The following is a 14,580-nucleotide window of genomic DNA, read 5'->3' on the forward strand; positions in this document are numbered from 1 at the left end:
GAGATCTCAGTTTGTATTTGCATAAACACGTTTAAAACATCTTTAACTGTCAGCAGTACAGGGCTTAAATCTGGGGTACAGGTCCCCTGGGAAGGAACCTCACTTACACTCCCTGGCTGAGTGTTCTCTGGAAGCTAACGCTGTTTAGATAATCACTTTATTGGTTTCTACATATTTCGGGCATCAGGAAGGTATTGGGAAAATTGTTCCATGTGGGAACAGTTTACGTGGGAAGTCACTCTTGGGTCTTTATATTGAGGTTCACATAGATATTTTCTCATACACAATTCATAGTGACTGTAACTACTTAAGAAAAATAATTCTTGTCTTTTACTCTCTTTTATTTGAAAAATTTCAAACCCATACTGCCTCTGGAAAAACAACATAATATATGCCATCATTGACCAGCTGTTAGCATCTTGCCACACACATTTCATCTCTATCCATATTTCTGGGCGATGGGGCAATCTGAGAGCCTCAGTTTATTCTTCTGTAACATGGGATTGGAAATAGAACCAACCTCATTGGGTTGGGATGAAGATTGTAAAGTTCTGACTTAGCCCCATGGCTGGCTTGTCAGAAGTGCTCGATCAATGTTCACTGTCATCACTTGAGTCCAGCAGGTCATAGCTTTAGATCCTACTGGAGTGTCTTTCAAAGAGTTTAGTGTCTTCTTGAAGGGCACACACACGTCTTCAGATTCCACTCAACCTTCTGAGTGTAGAGACGTGTGACTTCAGCTTTTGGTGAGGTCCTGCAGCTGTCTGTTGATGAGGGCTGAGCATAACCTCACATCAGTGATATAATCTTGCCGACAGGGAATGTTGTCTTTCTGCTTTCCGTCCATAAATCTTTTATTTTTTTCTGAACAGGTGTTATTCTTCTACCCCGGTTTCAATGGCATAAATATAAGAAGCACAAAAGGCTGGAAAATAATGGGAAAAGTAGAGATGATGGAATTTAAATCTTACTTTTCTTTCCTTGCTTAATTCAGGTTTCTTCTTGCTGTGAGATGAAATCTGTTATTAAAAGATTGACCAGAAGAAAAGGAGCAGAGGAGGCAGGCGGGAAATCATTTAATAAAGCAGATATCCTAAAGGGCTCGCAAAATGTTTCATGCTTGTCCACGTGGGGAGTTAAATGTAAACAGTAGTTTCTCGAGCTTCATCAGCGTACATAAATCTGTCTCACCGCCTCTCTTTCATATCCTACACTCACTGCACATTTTTCTCTTCTTTTCTTTTCTTTTTTAAGTTCCATGGATACAAGACTGTAAGAACAACAGTCTTTGTACCACTAGGGGAAAGGATGTAGTCTCTGCCTATCTGAGGAGGTACCTCCTGCCTGGAGTCATTTGTGTGGTACCTCTTATTACCTGGTGTCACTGCTAACCCACGAGTCGAGTGACAGCGTTTCCTGAGGTTTGCAAGAGATGGGAGAAATAGGGAAATGAGCTCCTTTGCAGAGTCTAGCTTCCCGCGTTTTGTTGGGGGGCTTTGCTGGGCTTAGACCAAGGGTTTTGAAACTTTAACATGTATTAGAATCACATGGAAGGCTTGGCCAACCATAGATTGCTGAGCTTAATCTTCGGAGTTTCTGAGTCAGTCAGTCTTGGGTCAGGCCAAGTAGTTTGCATTTTCACAAGTTTCTGGGTGATGCTGCTTAGGCTAACCTTGGAGACAGCGGTACTTTCAACCCCAAGAATTGCACAAGGAGAATTGCTCATCTGGGGATGCAGGGTCAACATCTGGATCAGGGGTTAGCCAGCTCTGGCCCCTGGGCCAGATCTGCTGCCTGTGTTTGTAAATAAAGTTTTATTGGAAAACAGCCTTGTTTACATATAATCTATAGCTGCTTTCATACTACAAAGGCAGAGTGGACTGGTTGGACAGAGTCAGGAAGGGGGCTTAGAAGTCCTTCTGTAAGGAACTGGCGCACTGAGTGTTCCGCATTTCTATGTCTTAGATACAAGGGTTCTTTTGTTTTGATTTTTTTACTCAAATACATACGATAATGGAATCCATTCATTATTTCTCAACAGCCATTCTCCAAATTAATTTTCTCATCTGAACCAACAGTTTCTCAGAAAGAAGGGAAACATAATTTTACCACCCCTGCTCCCTCTCTCTAGTGCAGGATTGGCATCTGATTGAATTATCGGTGGAAAACAATTTTTTTTGCTCTTTTTTTTTTCCTTTAGGAAAACTGTTTAAATCACATAATTAGAAGGGGGAAATCATTCTCATTTGGACTCTGTAAATGTCAGATAAGTAATATTGTATTTCTTCCAGAAACTACTGTATGGAAAGCAATTTGTCAATATGTATCAAGAATCTTTAAAAATAATGTTCGTACTCATTGCTCCAATAATTCTACTTCCAGGAAATTTCAGCAAAAATTCATATTCAGGGTTTTGTATTACAGCATTGTTTATAATAGTTTTTATTTTATTTATTTTTTTGAAAAAAGGAAAGGCATCTAAATGTCTGTTAATATGAAGCTGATAATATTATGATGAATCCACACTGCTATTTTGGAGCCATTTAAAATCAAGCTGGATGAAGGAAAACTGATACATTGTTTTTGGAGGGAATTTGTATTAAGAATCTTAAACATTTTAATGCTTTTTGTCCCAATATTTCCACTTTAAGGATCACAAGAAAGTAATCAGAAATACAGCTAGATTTTGTACAGGAGAGTAGTCACAGTGGAAACAATTCCTATGCTTAATAATTGATAGTGATTACATAGGTTGTGATGGATCGATAAGCTGAAATACTATGTAGCTATTAAAACTATTTTTGATACACTAATAGTATATTGGAAATACTAATGAATTATTTGTTAGAACATTTGGACATAAATCACACATATCACATGATCCTGCACATCTCCTATTAAATAAGTGTGTCTTATTTAAGGAATTTTGTGTGTTACTCACACCTGCTCATCACCAGTTAAGCTCAGACCCTGGAGTCATTCTTGACGCCTCCCTTGTACTTGGTATCTTCCTCTATCACTTTGGTGAGCCTTATCAGTTTCAGCTTTAAATTACATCTCCTCTCTGCCCCTCTCTCCTCTCCTGCCCCTCTTCCAGGCCATTTCTTTAATCCAGGTCACTTCAGGTGGTATTGTGTCAGCTTCAGAGATTTCATCCCATCACCTGCCTCTACGCTTGACCCACTGTGTAGCTCCAAGAGTTATCTCGAAATTTAGACCAGACCTTCCCACCTCCCTGACTAAAATCGCTTTGGTGGACTCCTACTGAGCTGAGGATAAAATGCAAACTCTTCCCTATGGCCTGTGAGGTACAAAATTATCTGGTCTTTTGTTAACCTCATACTGAGCCTACCCCTTGTCTGAGCTAGCTACTTTTTGAGCATGTCAACCTCATTTCTACTTTGGAAACTTTTGCACATGCTGTTCCCTCTGCCTAGAATGCTTTTCCCCTACACTTTGCAGAGCTAACCAGCTTCTTGTCTTCCCTCTGTTCTCATCTTTTCAGTTACCTCTGCCCAGAGGCCAGTGCTGTTCATCCTTCCTAAAACAGGCATGTCAGTGCCTACTTAGGAACTCAAGGGTTGCCATGTTGTGTCTTCAGGGCCCACAGAGTATCTGGCTGAGAGCGCCTATGAAATGTTTGTTGAGTGAGTGAATGAATGTTCTCAAATATCTAAGTGTATTATAAGTATATATGTATGTATACATGTGTACACACATACAGGACATATAGTACTAAATGTTAATGGTGGTGCAAATTAAATACCAGATGGTTTTTAACTTTCTTTGTTGTACTTTTGTGTATTTTTCAAATCTTGTCATTAATCTATGTTACTTTTTTGTGATAAAATATACACAACACAAACTGTATCATTTTAACCATTTTAAAGTGTATAGTTCTGTGGCATTAAGCACAGTCACATTGTTGTGCAACCATCACCACCATCCATTTCCAGAATTTTTTCATCTTTCCCAGCTGAAACTCTGTACCCATCAAATACTAACTCCCAAGTTATTTACATTATTTTTACAATAAGAAAAATGTTAGGAAAAACATGTTATAAAGAAACAAATAGCAAACATTGTTTTTCAGACAAAGCCCATTTAAATATATGGCACATTGTAAGTTTGAGTGACTGTAAAACTAGTAAATTTGTATTTCAGTTTATAATTTTGTGTTTTAAACACTAGCCTTTATAAATCTAAACTGCTGTGGGTTAAAAAAAATTTTTTTTGCAGGTTTTTTTCCAGCTTTTTTTTTTTTTTTTTTTTTTTGCTATAATAACTCTACTTCAGTGTAAACCATTTATGTTACTTTAATAAGTAAAGCTTTCCTACAGCTATAGTCATTTCTTGAGAAAACAGTATAGTAAAGCAGGGTCACCTGGAAGTGTGATTAGTTTAACATCGTTTTGCAAGCTTTTTTCTCAGACTTGAAAATTTGAAGTGTATTAAAGTCTGAATTCTAATGACAATGAAACACTATTCTTTGGCTTTCTAGATATCCTGGAGCTTGTATGATGCGAGGAGAGTTGTATTTTGGCTTCTCAGTCAGAAATGGATGGATGAAGAGGACTCAAAAATATCCTCTGTAGAAACCTAATTTCTTGAGCATAAAGATTATTTCTGCTGATTAGCATTTTCCCTTAGGGTCTACATTCTAGGGTATAGAGATCAGCCCAAACAGAGACCCCTCATAATCTGTCACCTTAAAAATGATGCTTCGGGTTGAGTTGGCAAACCACAATCTAGCATGGGAGAGGAAAATCTGGAGCAACAACACAACTCAATTATCTTAGGGGATTGTTTCCTGTTTAAATAATGAAAAGCAAAATTTGTAACATAAATAACTAATGAGGGAATCATATCCAGAATATATAAAGAGCATCTTATCAAGAATAACAAGACAGCCCATTAGGAAAATTCACAATGTCAACAGGCAAGTTATATGAGAGGAAATATAAAGACAAAAAAAAAATGATAGAATGTTCAGTTTCACTAGTAATCAATAGCTGTAAATTACGATAACAAGAAGATACCATTTCATTTTTATTAGATTAGAAAGATTTTCAAAAGACGGACGGTGCGGAAAGAGTTAGTGACTGTTAGTTTGAAGGCTGCCTTACCAGGTTGGCTCTGGGCTAGAATTTGGGAACTTGGATTTCAGTAGGGTTCCTTCCGTTCCCAGCACTAATAGTGGCTCACTGCGCTTTAACTGTCATGCAAAAGATAGACTTTATGCTTTCCTTCTGTAGTCTGGAGCTTGGTTTCATGCCAGGCAGAGGCTGCCTACGTGACCATTTCCTAATAAAAACCCTGGGCCTTTATGTGTAATGCCTTGAGTGTCTAATGGGGCACATTTCACACAGTGCCCTGGGAATTAGAATGACTCCATTGCGGAGGGGATTCTTGGAAACTTGCATCTAGACTTTGTTGCCCCTTGAGTCTTTTCCCTTTGCTGATAACTGCTTTGTGCCCTTTTGCTGTAATAAACCATAGCTTTGAGTACAACCATATACTGAGTCCTGTGAATCCTACTAATGAATCTTCAAATCAGGGAGTGGTCTTGGGACCCCTGACACACTAATAATAGCAAATGTTAGCCTGAGTGTGGGCAAATGGGACCTCCAAGACTTTTGGTAGAAAGGTAAATTGGCACCACCAATTTGGAGAATTTAGTGATATCTAGGTAAGTTAAAGATGTGGATCCAGGTTTAAATAGTTTAGAGAAAAAGAACATTCACACATTTGTTAAAAATAAAAAGTACTATAATGACACTTATTGCAGCATTGTTGTATTGTCAGCAGCATTGGAAATAACCTAATTTTCTCCAAAGGAGAAATAAAATTGGTATATTTTTAGATGGAATATTATGCATTATTTAAAATAATTAAACATTACATTGATTGACATGGGTAAATTTCTGTAAACTAATGTGAATTTAAAAAGCAGAGCTATATTGTAAATCTAAAAGGTACAGAGTGCCAGAAACATACATTGGAAAATACAAAATAATGGCTAATCTAGGACAGGGTCTAAGCCCTCACTTTCCCATTTAAATGTATGAAATTGTCTTAAAAAAAGCTCTGAACCCTTTTCTTGGAAAAAGTTCCACATACTACTGACCTATGTTCTCTTTTCCATTTGCAAAACAAATCTTGAATTTCACAGAAAGTCAAGATGCTATGACAAACTCTCTAGCAATTTATTATTTCATTGGCTCATTGCCCTTGACAATTAGGAGAAGATTTATAGACATGTCCCCTGAATAATTGACAATTAATTTGAGATTAGATGCCCCAAAAGTACAGTATTTTTAATGTAATGTGAAGGTTGAGGCTTTTCACTTATAAATGTCATGGAACACAGAGTAAATGTTAACTGGCAGCATAGTTAACCCTGCCCTTTTGCACATCTGTAGTAGAGAGGAGTTTCAGTTTGATGATCATAAAGTTTAGCTAGCTTGGCTAGTTTTAATGTAAAGCTCAAATGTAAACAAAGAGTGTTTATGTCTTAAGAATGCTTCCAATCTGTATGCCCCTGATTCATCTCGATGGATACTGCATATGATCCGTAAGGATCTATGTGGGGTAAAGAGATATTGGATCCCATAGCATCGTTATGGCTCAAATGATAACTGGCAATGCCTTTTTATTGTCTAGAACTCTGGTCTCCTAAGAGGAATATAAATCCTACGTTCTAAGAAATGGAGATTTTGCTGGAAAACACTCTTGTTAGCCTTTTGGTCAAATTCCAGAGCGTCTAGACCTAGAAGTAGAGTTGTCAGGTGTGACTATCAAATATCAGTGATTTACCAGTTGGTTTTATTTTCTGAACTACGCCTCCAGTACAGTGCCAGGAATATACTAAGTATGCACTAAATGTTAACTAGTTTACATGTGTCCAGACAATTTTAGCACAAGTAGAGTTTTATTCCCTTCTAAAACCTCTAGAAGTCTCCTTTAGTCCAAATTTCCCTACACCTGTATTTGTTTCTTGTCATTTCTAAGGTTTCACATTTGTGTGCATTTTGAAAAAGAGTTAACAGTCCATCTTTGGACTGATCTCAGCTCTTCCCCCAGTTACTTCAGCAGTTGTCCACTCTGCATTACTATGATAGTCTCCATCTTTCATTAAGTGCTTTTCTCTTAGCCAGGCACCGTCTGAATCTCATTGAATCCTCACAACAGTCTACAACAGAGCTACTGGTACCTCAGTGCTCTATTTTTACAGATGAGAAGAGCAAGTTTCATAACTTGGGTTCACCAGCTAACAAATAGTGGAACCAGGATTTATACTCAATCGTATCTGTCTTAACCACCAAGATTTACTCCACCTTTCTTACAGTTTATCTCTCTCATGGGAAATTGAAGACTAAGCATGCAAAACAGAGCCTACCACATAGTCATTCAATAATTATTTATATTTTAAACTTTTGAGACTGATTTTATTATAGTGTAATCTACATGCTGTAAAGTGCACCGATTTACATATAGTCCCGTAAGTTTTGATAAATGCATAAAATTGTGTTATCAGTACCATGGTTAAGATTTACTGTATTGGAACCACCCCCCCCCCCCAAAAGTTTCCCCGGACTCCCCTTTTCAAAAAAGTTTTTATCTTGAAATCACTGTAGACTCTCAGTAAGTTGTAAAAGATAGGACAGAGATCCTGTGTACCCTTCACCCAGGTTCTTCCAGTAGTAACATTCTTACATAACTGTAGTACAGTTGGAAAGCCAGGAAATAGACTTAGGGACACTCCATAGATCTTATTCCCTTGTGCTTCTCTGCGGTTAGTCTTTGCCTGTCCTCAGCTCCAGGGAAGCCTGAACTGCTTTCTGTCACTGTGGTTTAGCCTGTTCTAAAGCTTTATATGCAAATGGAATCATTCAGCATGTTCTCTTTCACATCTAGCTTCTTTTGCTTGGCATTATGTGTTTGAGATTCATCACTATTACTGTATTAGTGGTTTGTTCTTTTTAATTGTTGTGCAGCATCCAATTATTTGAATATAATAGTTTGCTTATCCATTGACCTGTTGATGGACATTTGGGTTATTTTCAATTTGGGGCTATTATATAATGAATAAAGTTGCTGTGATGATTTATCTACAAGTTTATGTGTGTGTGTATCACTGAGTCACTATGCTGCACACGAGAAACTAACACAACATTGTAAATTGACTATGCTTCAAATAAAAATTTTTAAAAAAATTTGTTTTAAGGTTTAACTTGGAGGGAGGGTATACCTCAGTGGTAGAGTGCATACTTAGCATGTATGAGGTCCTGGGTTCAATCCCCAGTATCTCCATTAAATAAATAAATACATAAATACATTAATAAATTTTAAAAAGGTTTAACTTTGTAAGATACTGCTATATTGTTTTCCCAAGACCAAGAACCATTTTCTATACCCACTAGCAATGAATAAGAGTTCCTGTTGCTCCACAATCTTGATAACACTTGATACTGTCAGTCTTTTTAGTTTTTGCCATTCTAGCTGGTATGTAGTGGAATCTCATTATGGTTTTAGTTTGCCTTTCTCTGATAACTCATGATATTGAATATCTTTTCATGTGCCTAATGGATAATCATATATATTCTTTTATAAACTTCTGTTCAAACGTTGTGCCCATTTTAAGCTAGGGTGAGAAGTTGGGTGGGTGTTTGTTTCCTTTGTTCAGTAAATGTTTGATGAATAAGTGAATATTTATTGAATGACCTAAGATTGACCTGTGTATTTTCCTTTTGGCTGCTTGAAACCTTAGGTATACTGCAGCTCAAATGGAATAGTTCAAATTGGGTTTCATTAGTCTATTCTAAAATGGTCCCCTGTAGCAAGGAATCTGGTTTTGAACATGGTATTAAAATAGAGATCAGTAATTTCCTCCCCTAGGTAGGACATACCACTGTCATCCTCGCTCCTTACTCTTTTTGACCATCGGAAAATGAACATCTGACAACGTGAACTTTTGGGTTCTCATGGATACTGCTGCATTGCTGCATTGTTTCTCTAATGCTAGAAATGCTCTTACCTAATTTTTATCTTGCCTATAAATGGAAGGACAATCTTAGCCTTGTTATTTTTAGCTGTCAGTGAAGCAGTTTTCTCCATTAAGAGTGAATGTTAGCTAGAATGATCTACCAGCCTTCTGTTGATCATGTAGACTCTAATTTGTGCTTATAATTTTTTAAAACCTTTGATTACTTTCTTCTTCCTATGATACATTTTTTTGTAAGTTTTTTTTTTTAGCTTTTGTTCTGTTAACTGTAGAGAATTAAAAAGAAATAAACACATAGACATGTCCAGGTAACAACTGTTTAGTTAACAACAATCATTAAAGAAACCAGCATGTATCTAGTGTCTGTAAATCAGCGCAGGACAGTCAGGTCTACATATCTCTGTCTGTCTATATAATGAAAACTGATGTCCCCTTCTTTATTTCCCAAACTCAAGTCCTTCTCCCTACAAACTGTCATTAAGATTTTCTGATGACTCCTCCCGTTAATACAGGTCTCTCCTTTTCTTTACTCCTTTTCACACAAAAGGGATCAGACAGCGTGAACTATTCCACATATTTTCCTGAAGACCTGGCTTTCGCAAAGTGGTTATTATATGGATGAACTATACTTTGCTTAGTTGATCCCCTGGTGGTTGTTTCCAGGTTTTTTTGGATTTATTTTTATTTATTTGCTATTATAAAAATGCTGCAGTAAACAATACTGGAGATTTTAGCAGACTTTTACAGTTACGCCCATAAGGTAAATTTCTTCCAATTGGATCCCTGGTCAAAGAGCATTTTGTAATTTGTCAGCTATTGTTTGATTGTCATCTTTATGTTTTCCACTATTCACTCTCGGTCTAATAGTGGCTGTAAGTGTCTGTGACACTATTTAAAAGGGAATAGCTTTATTTATATTCTTTTTTATTTTAGCCTTCTGATATTATACGAACTGGTACCTCCAGTTTAATGCTGTTTCAGTGCTGTCTTATCTTTATTACGTTCTTGCTTGTTTTTTCCCCTGCAGGGGAAAACCTAAAGTAGGTCTTCCTGATAACAGGGTGGCGGACTGGAGTGGCTCCGTGTGGCTTTCCCACACACAGCTCTCAGGCCGCTCAGCCTTTAGGAAGCCCCACCGTTGATGCATTCTGTTTTATATGTTTCCTGCAGGAGGAAAGCTGAACAAGGACCTGCGGCATTTTCTCAATCAGCGGTTTCAGAAAGGGTCGCCCGATCATGAGCTCCAGCAGACCATAAGGGATAACCTTTACCGCCATGCTGTGCCTTGTAAGTAGCCAGTTTGGGGCATCTTCCTGCTGGGTGGGTGGGTGAAAAGCCCAGGGTAGAAAGAAGAGCCCAACAGCTGGTTCTGGAACCCTTGGCAGTTTGGTCAGTTAGAAACTCCCTAAGTCCAGGGAGTTGTAATTGACAATGGGACGTAAGAGGCTGTGCAAGGTAAATTACTTGACTTTTGCATTCTGGCTCTGCCACTTACTAGTTGAATAATGCCAGGCAAATTATTTATCCTTTAAGGTCCAGTTTTCACAACAGTAGAAAGGACATCTCAGTCATGCTAACTTCATAGAGCTGTTAGGAAGTCCATGGGGCGAGGCACGCCGATGCCTTTTGTCCAGCATGGGCGTGGTGTCAGTCTCCATAAATGTTAACCATCCTTGCCATCAATGCAGGGGACCAGGCCAGAGGCCTTCAGACTGACCTCTGAGGAGATCCCTGAATCTCTAGGGGTCCCTCAGGGGGCTCCCTTGTCTTCCCCGCCTTTATCAGATTCAGAAATCACGATCTCATGTGTCGTTTTGTTTGAGAAATAGTTTCCACAGGTTAAAAAACCCAAAGCTCCAAACCCATTAGATCAGGCCAGACCTAAAAAAGTAAGACTTAGAACATAGGGACAGTGACATCAGAGATTCTGTGTTCAGAGAAGGAAGGAAAGAAGGGAGGAAGGAGGGAAGTCAGTCCACAGGGCAGAGATGCTGGCAGCTTAGTGGTAATGAGATCCGACTGTGCTCTTCCGAACTACCTCCTTATATATAAGGTAAAAATCCTGGGAAGACATACAATTATTTATTTTCATTTAAAATAAGAAGAAAGAATGAGTCTGGTTTTCTTGCTTGGAAGTTTTTTTTTCTCCTCTCTATTACACAGTCTTTCAAATTTTGAAATTTATTTCTTAGAAATACCATTTTTTTAATCAAAAAAGGTGGAATAATTTGAAGTTCAAGGTACCCTGCTTATATTGGTATGATTTGTTTGCTATGAATGATTTTTCTTAAAAAATAATATTCTTTCAGTGATGTGCAAAAGCATGAATGTTTCCTCATACTGCTGCAAAATAATAAACAGAACTGATTTCAGGCATGCCATGGATCTGCAAGGACTTAGACTGGATGTCTAGACTGGGAGCTTTAGAGATCAGGTTTTAGAATAGCCCCTACCCTCATTTCACTCATTAAATAAAACCGAGGCTCCAAGAGGAAAGGAGGTAGACTACGAGTAACTTGGGTCAGGACCCCAAGGTTGCCTCTTTTCTGCTGAGCAGTAGAGCTGCATTTGACAGAGAAAATGCGATAATGTATCAGTATGACTCTCTGGCCCTCAGTTCTTTTAGTTGCAATGTTAGAATTGAAAACTCTAGCCCTAATAATATCCTAATAATAATTCCTTACACTTGGATTAATAATAATTTCCAATGTTAATCTCATGGATGAGGCAGGGTTTACCTTTTTATCTTTATTGGTCAAGAAACCAAGACAGGAAGATTAGCCAATAAAAACAAGACTAAAGGTGACCAGGACTTCAGGTCATGGCCCTGCCTCTGATGTACTGTCTAGTTTTAACATCCCTTTGAGGTTGGGGCTTTGAATACCCATTTTACAGATGAGGAAACAGAGTCACTGGGCAATCAAGTAACTGTTAAGTGGCAGAGCCAGGGCTTTAGGACTCGTAAGCCATCCAGGGTTACTTTTGTAGCTCCACCATGGCTGCCTCTGAAGTTCTAGGACAGCAGGTTGGATGCTGTATTGCAGATTTCAGTAATTGCAGAATCATGATTGTTCTCTGTGTAATTTTTCCCCTACTCAGATTCCAATTTAAGAAATGGGGAATGAAGCAAATGAGCACACCATTTCTTGACGCATCTGTGGTGTTACTATGGTTACATTTTGGCAAGCTTTTCCATTTATTTTTTCCACTGATTTATTGGACCTGACTGTGAGCTAACTGGCTTGATTTTAGCTTACCACTATGTAGGAACTGGGGCAAAAATGACCTCAGCCTTTTAAAAACAGTAGAAAATCACGTTTTGTTTTTGCTTGTATAACGCCGTCGGTATTGGTGTTTCATTTCTATGAAACCAGTCAATCAGGAATTTGGAAAGGGTCTTCCTACTAGAGAGAAAACAGGCAACATTTCATTTTATATTTCCTGCCTAAGACGGGAAGGAAATTCAGAAGAGGTCTGTTTCCGAGTCTGGCGCAGTGTGTGCCTTTGAACGTGAGTAGACCAGGGGTGACTTGGGACTCAGTTTTGGGCTTGGATAACTGGGACAACATTTGTATTTATTTTGATTCTTTGGCCCATGTGACTGGTAGAGACTTCTCTACCAAGCTGTTGTGCTCATGAATTAGGACCCCCTTGATTTGGAGTGTGGGTCCTGCCAATGGTGCTTGTGATGCTGCCCCAGGGATTCAGGCTCCTGTAATCTGCGTTTCCCAGAACTTCCTGCTGCTGATATTTCAGTGACTTCAGTCTTTTGAGAACGGATGACCTCATGAGCAGGTGCTTGCGAGCTGGAGCAGACTTCTTTTCCTGTACATTTTAGGAGGCTCACGTGTGATGAGCAATGAACAAATAAAGCCTGTTTGTTCTCAAGTTCTTTTTCGTGTCATCATAGTGTATTAGAGCCGTCTGGGCACCGTGATGGACTTTGCCATTCAGGATTTCATTTTATCCTGTCTTTGGCAAAGACAATGCAGGTAATAGCATCCTTATTTTATAGGAAAGAAAGTGAAGCAGCAAATGTAACTTCCTCAAAATCATACCAGTTCTAAAAGCGACATTACTCACTTCTCATCCAGTGCTGGCTTTTTTATCAGCCTTATTGAGATACAATTCAAACAGCATACAATCTGCCCATTTAACCTGTTCGTCCTGTGCTATTTTTGCTACAGTTACTACGATTCTCCACTCTTTTTTTTTTTTTTTTTGCCTTTATTCAAAAACTTGTATTATTTCCACAGTATGAAAAAGGTCATTGTAGTTGAAATTTAATTCTGTTTACCATTGAAAATCACCACCCCCCAAAAAAAATTGTGGTGAAAAAAGAGAACTAGACGCAGGATGAGTCAGAAGCTGTGATGTGGAGTCTGAGGGCTGTTTAGTAGCTGTTCAGCCTGCTGAGAGTCACGTAACCTCTCTGAGTCTCCTTTACTCCTCAGTATCATGAAACTCAGAATACCCACCTCAAGTATTGTTTCTCCAAATACTGACAGCAGCCCTAGGAGATGGGTCCGTTAGAGGAAACAGAGGTGCAGAGGGGTTAATAGCTTGTTTAGAGTCACACAGAGAGCGCATGGCATGGTCAGGGTTAAGCCAGTTGTCTCTCTCACTCCTGTGATGGGTATAATTAATAGTTAAGTGACTAGAGCAGCATAACACGGACCATTGAGAATGAGAGAAAAAAGAGAAAAGTTTCTCAGTGCTGAATTTCATGGTTTTAGCTGTTTCAAATCATGGGGCTTTCTGTCTTGGGGTTTGGTGCTAGAAAAGGCGCCATACCTCAAAATAAAATAAAATAAAAACAAGTATCTTCTGTCTGATTTTCATGTGGCTCACTGGTGCTTACAATTGAATTTTAATAATCACTTAATGATGATTCAGCTTAAAAAAATCATTATAGGTTTCTCTTGGGACATCTTGGTTTATTTATCTTATTGTTCATTAGTTCTTTGGTTTTTTTTTTTTAAGTGTACCTATGGAAAACCACCTTAAGATAAATGGATTTGTGGTGCATGTAAACATCATCTCTGTTGCTCGCTTCTCACATTGCTCAGAATCATCTGGGTCGTATTCCTGTCTTCTGCCTCTCAAATTCTCTTTACATTCCCAATCCCCTCCCCCTCAGTTCTTTACTCATATATTCTTCATCCATTTCTCGAATACACCCGCTGTCTTCCTGTACCTGAGTACGTTTAATTCCTCCTGTTTCCCCATCTTTCCATCTGACCAGTTCACAGTCTTCTTGTAAGTTTTAGCCTAGTTGCCGCTTCCTCCAGGAGGGTCTCCTTAGATTGGGCCTGTTGCCTTCCTCACTGCTCCCAGAGGTGCACCCACATCCCCCTGACCCTCTTAGACCACATAATGGGCCTGCCATGTGTCTGTCTGTCCGATTAGAATCTTAACTCTTCTGAGGTTAGGACGGTCTGTGCCTCAGTGGGTTACCCACAACCTAGCTTACTGCCTGGACCGTGGGTTAAGTATCTTGTTGGATGAATGAACAAATAAAGAAATGGGTAAAGATGCTCTTTGTTTTTCCTGTTTTGTATTTATTTATTTTTCTT

The 14,580-nt window shown here is 38.6% G+C and overlaps 1 protein-coding gene across 17 annotated transcripts in view; it reads left to right on the forward strand.

The window, feature by feature from the left end:
- Window positions 1–14,580, forward strand: part of MAGI1 (membrane associated guanylate kinase, WW and PDZ domain containing 1) — a 577,834-nt gene that overhangs the window by 336,354 nt on the left and 226,900 nt on the right. For all 17 annotated transcript variants that reach the window (XM_074344506.1, XM_074344521.1, XM_074344522.1 and 14 more), the window contains one exon: window positions 10,175–10,291. In XM_074344506.1, the coding sequence (XP_074200607.1) occupies window positions 10,175–10,291 (117 nt within the window). The remainder of the gene's footprint in view (window positions 1–10,174; window positions 10,292–14,580) is intronic.

This window comes from Camelus bactrianus, chromosome 17 (assembly GCF_048773025.1).
Source record: "Camelus bactrianus isolate YW-2024 breed Bactrian camel chromosome 17, ASM4877302v1, whole genome shotgun sequence".
Taxonomy (NCBI): domain Eukaryota; kingdom Metazoa; phylum Chordata; class Mammalia; order Artiodactyla; family Camelidae; genus Camelus; species Camelus bactrianus.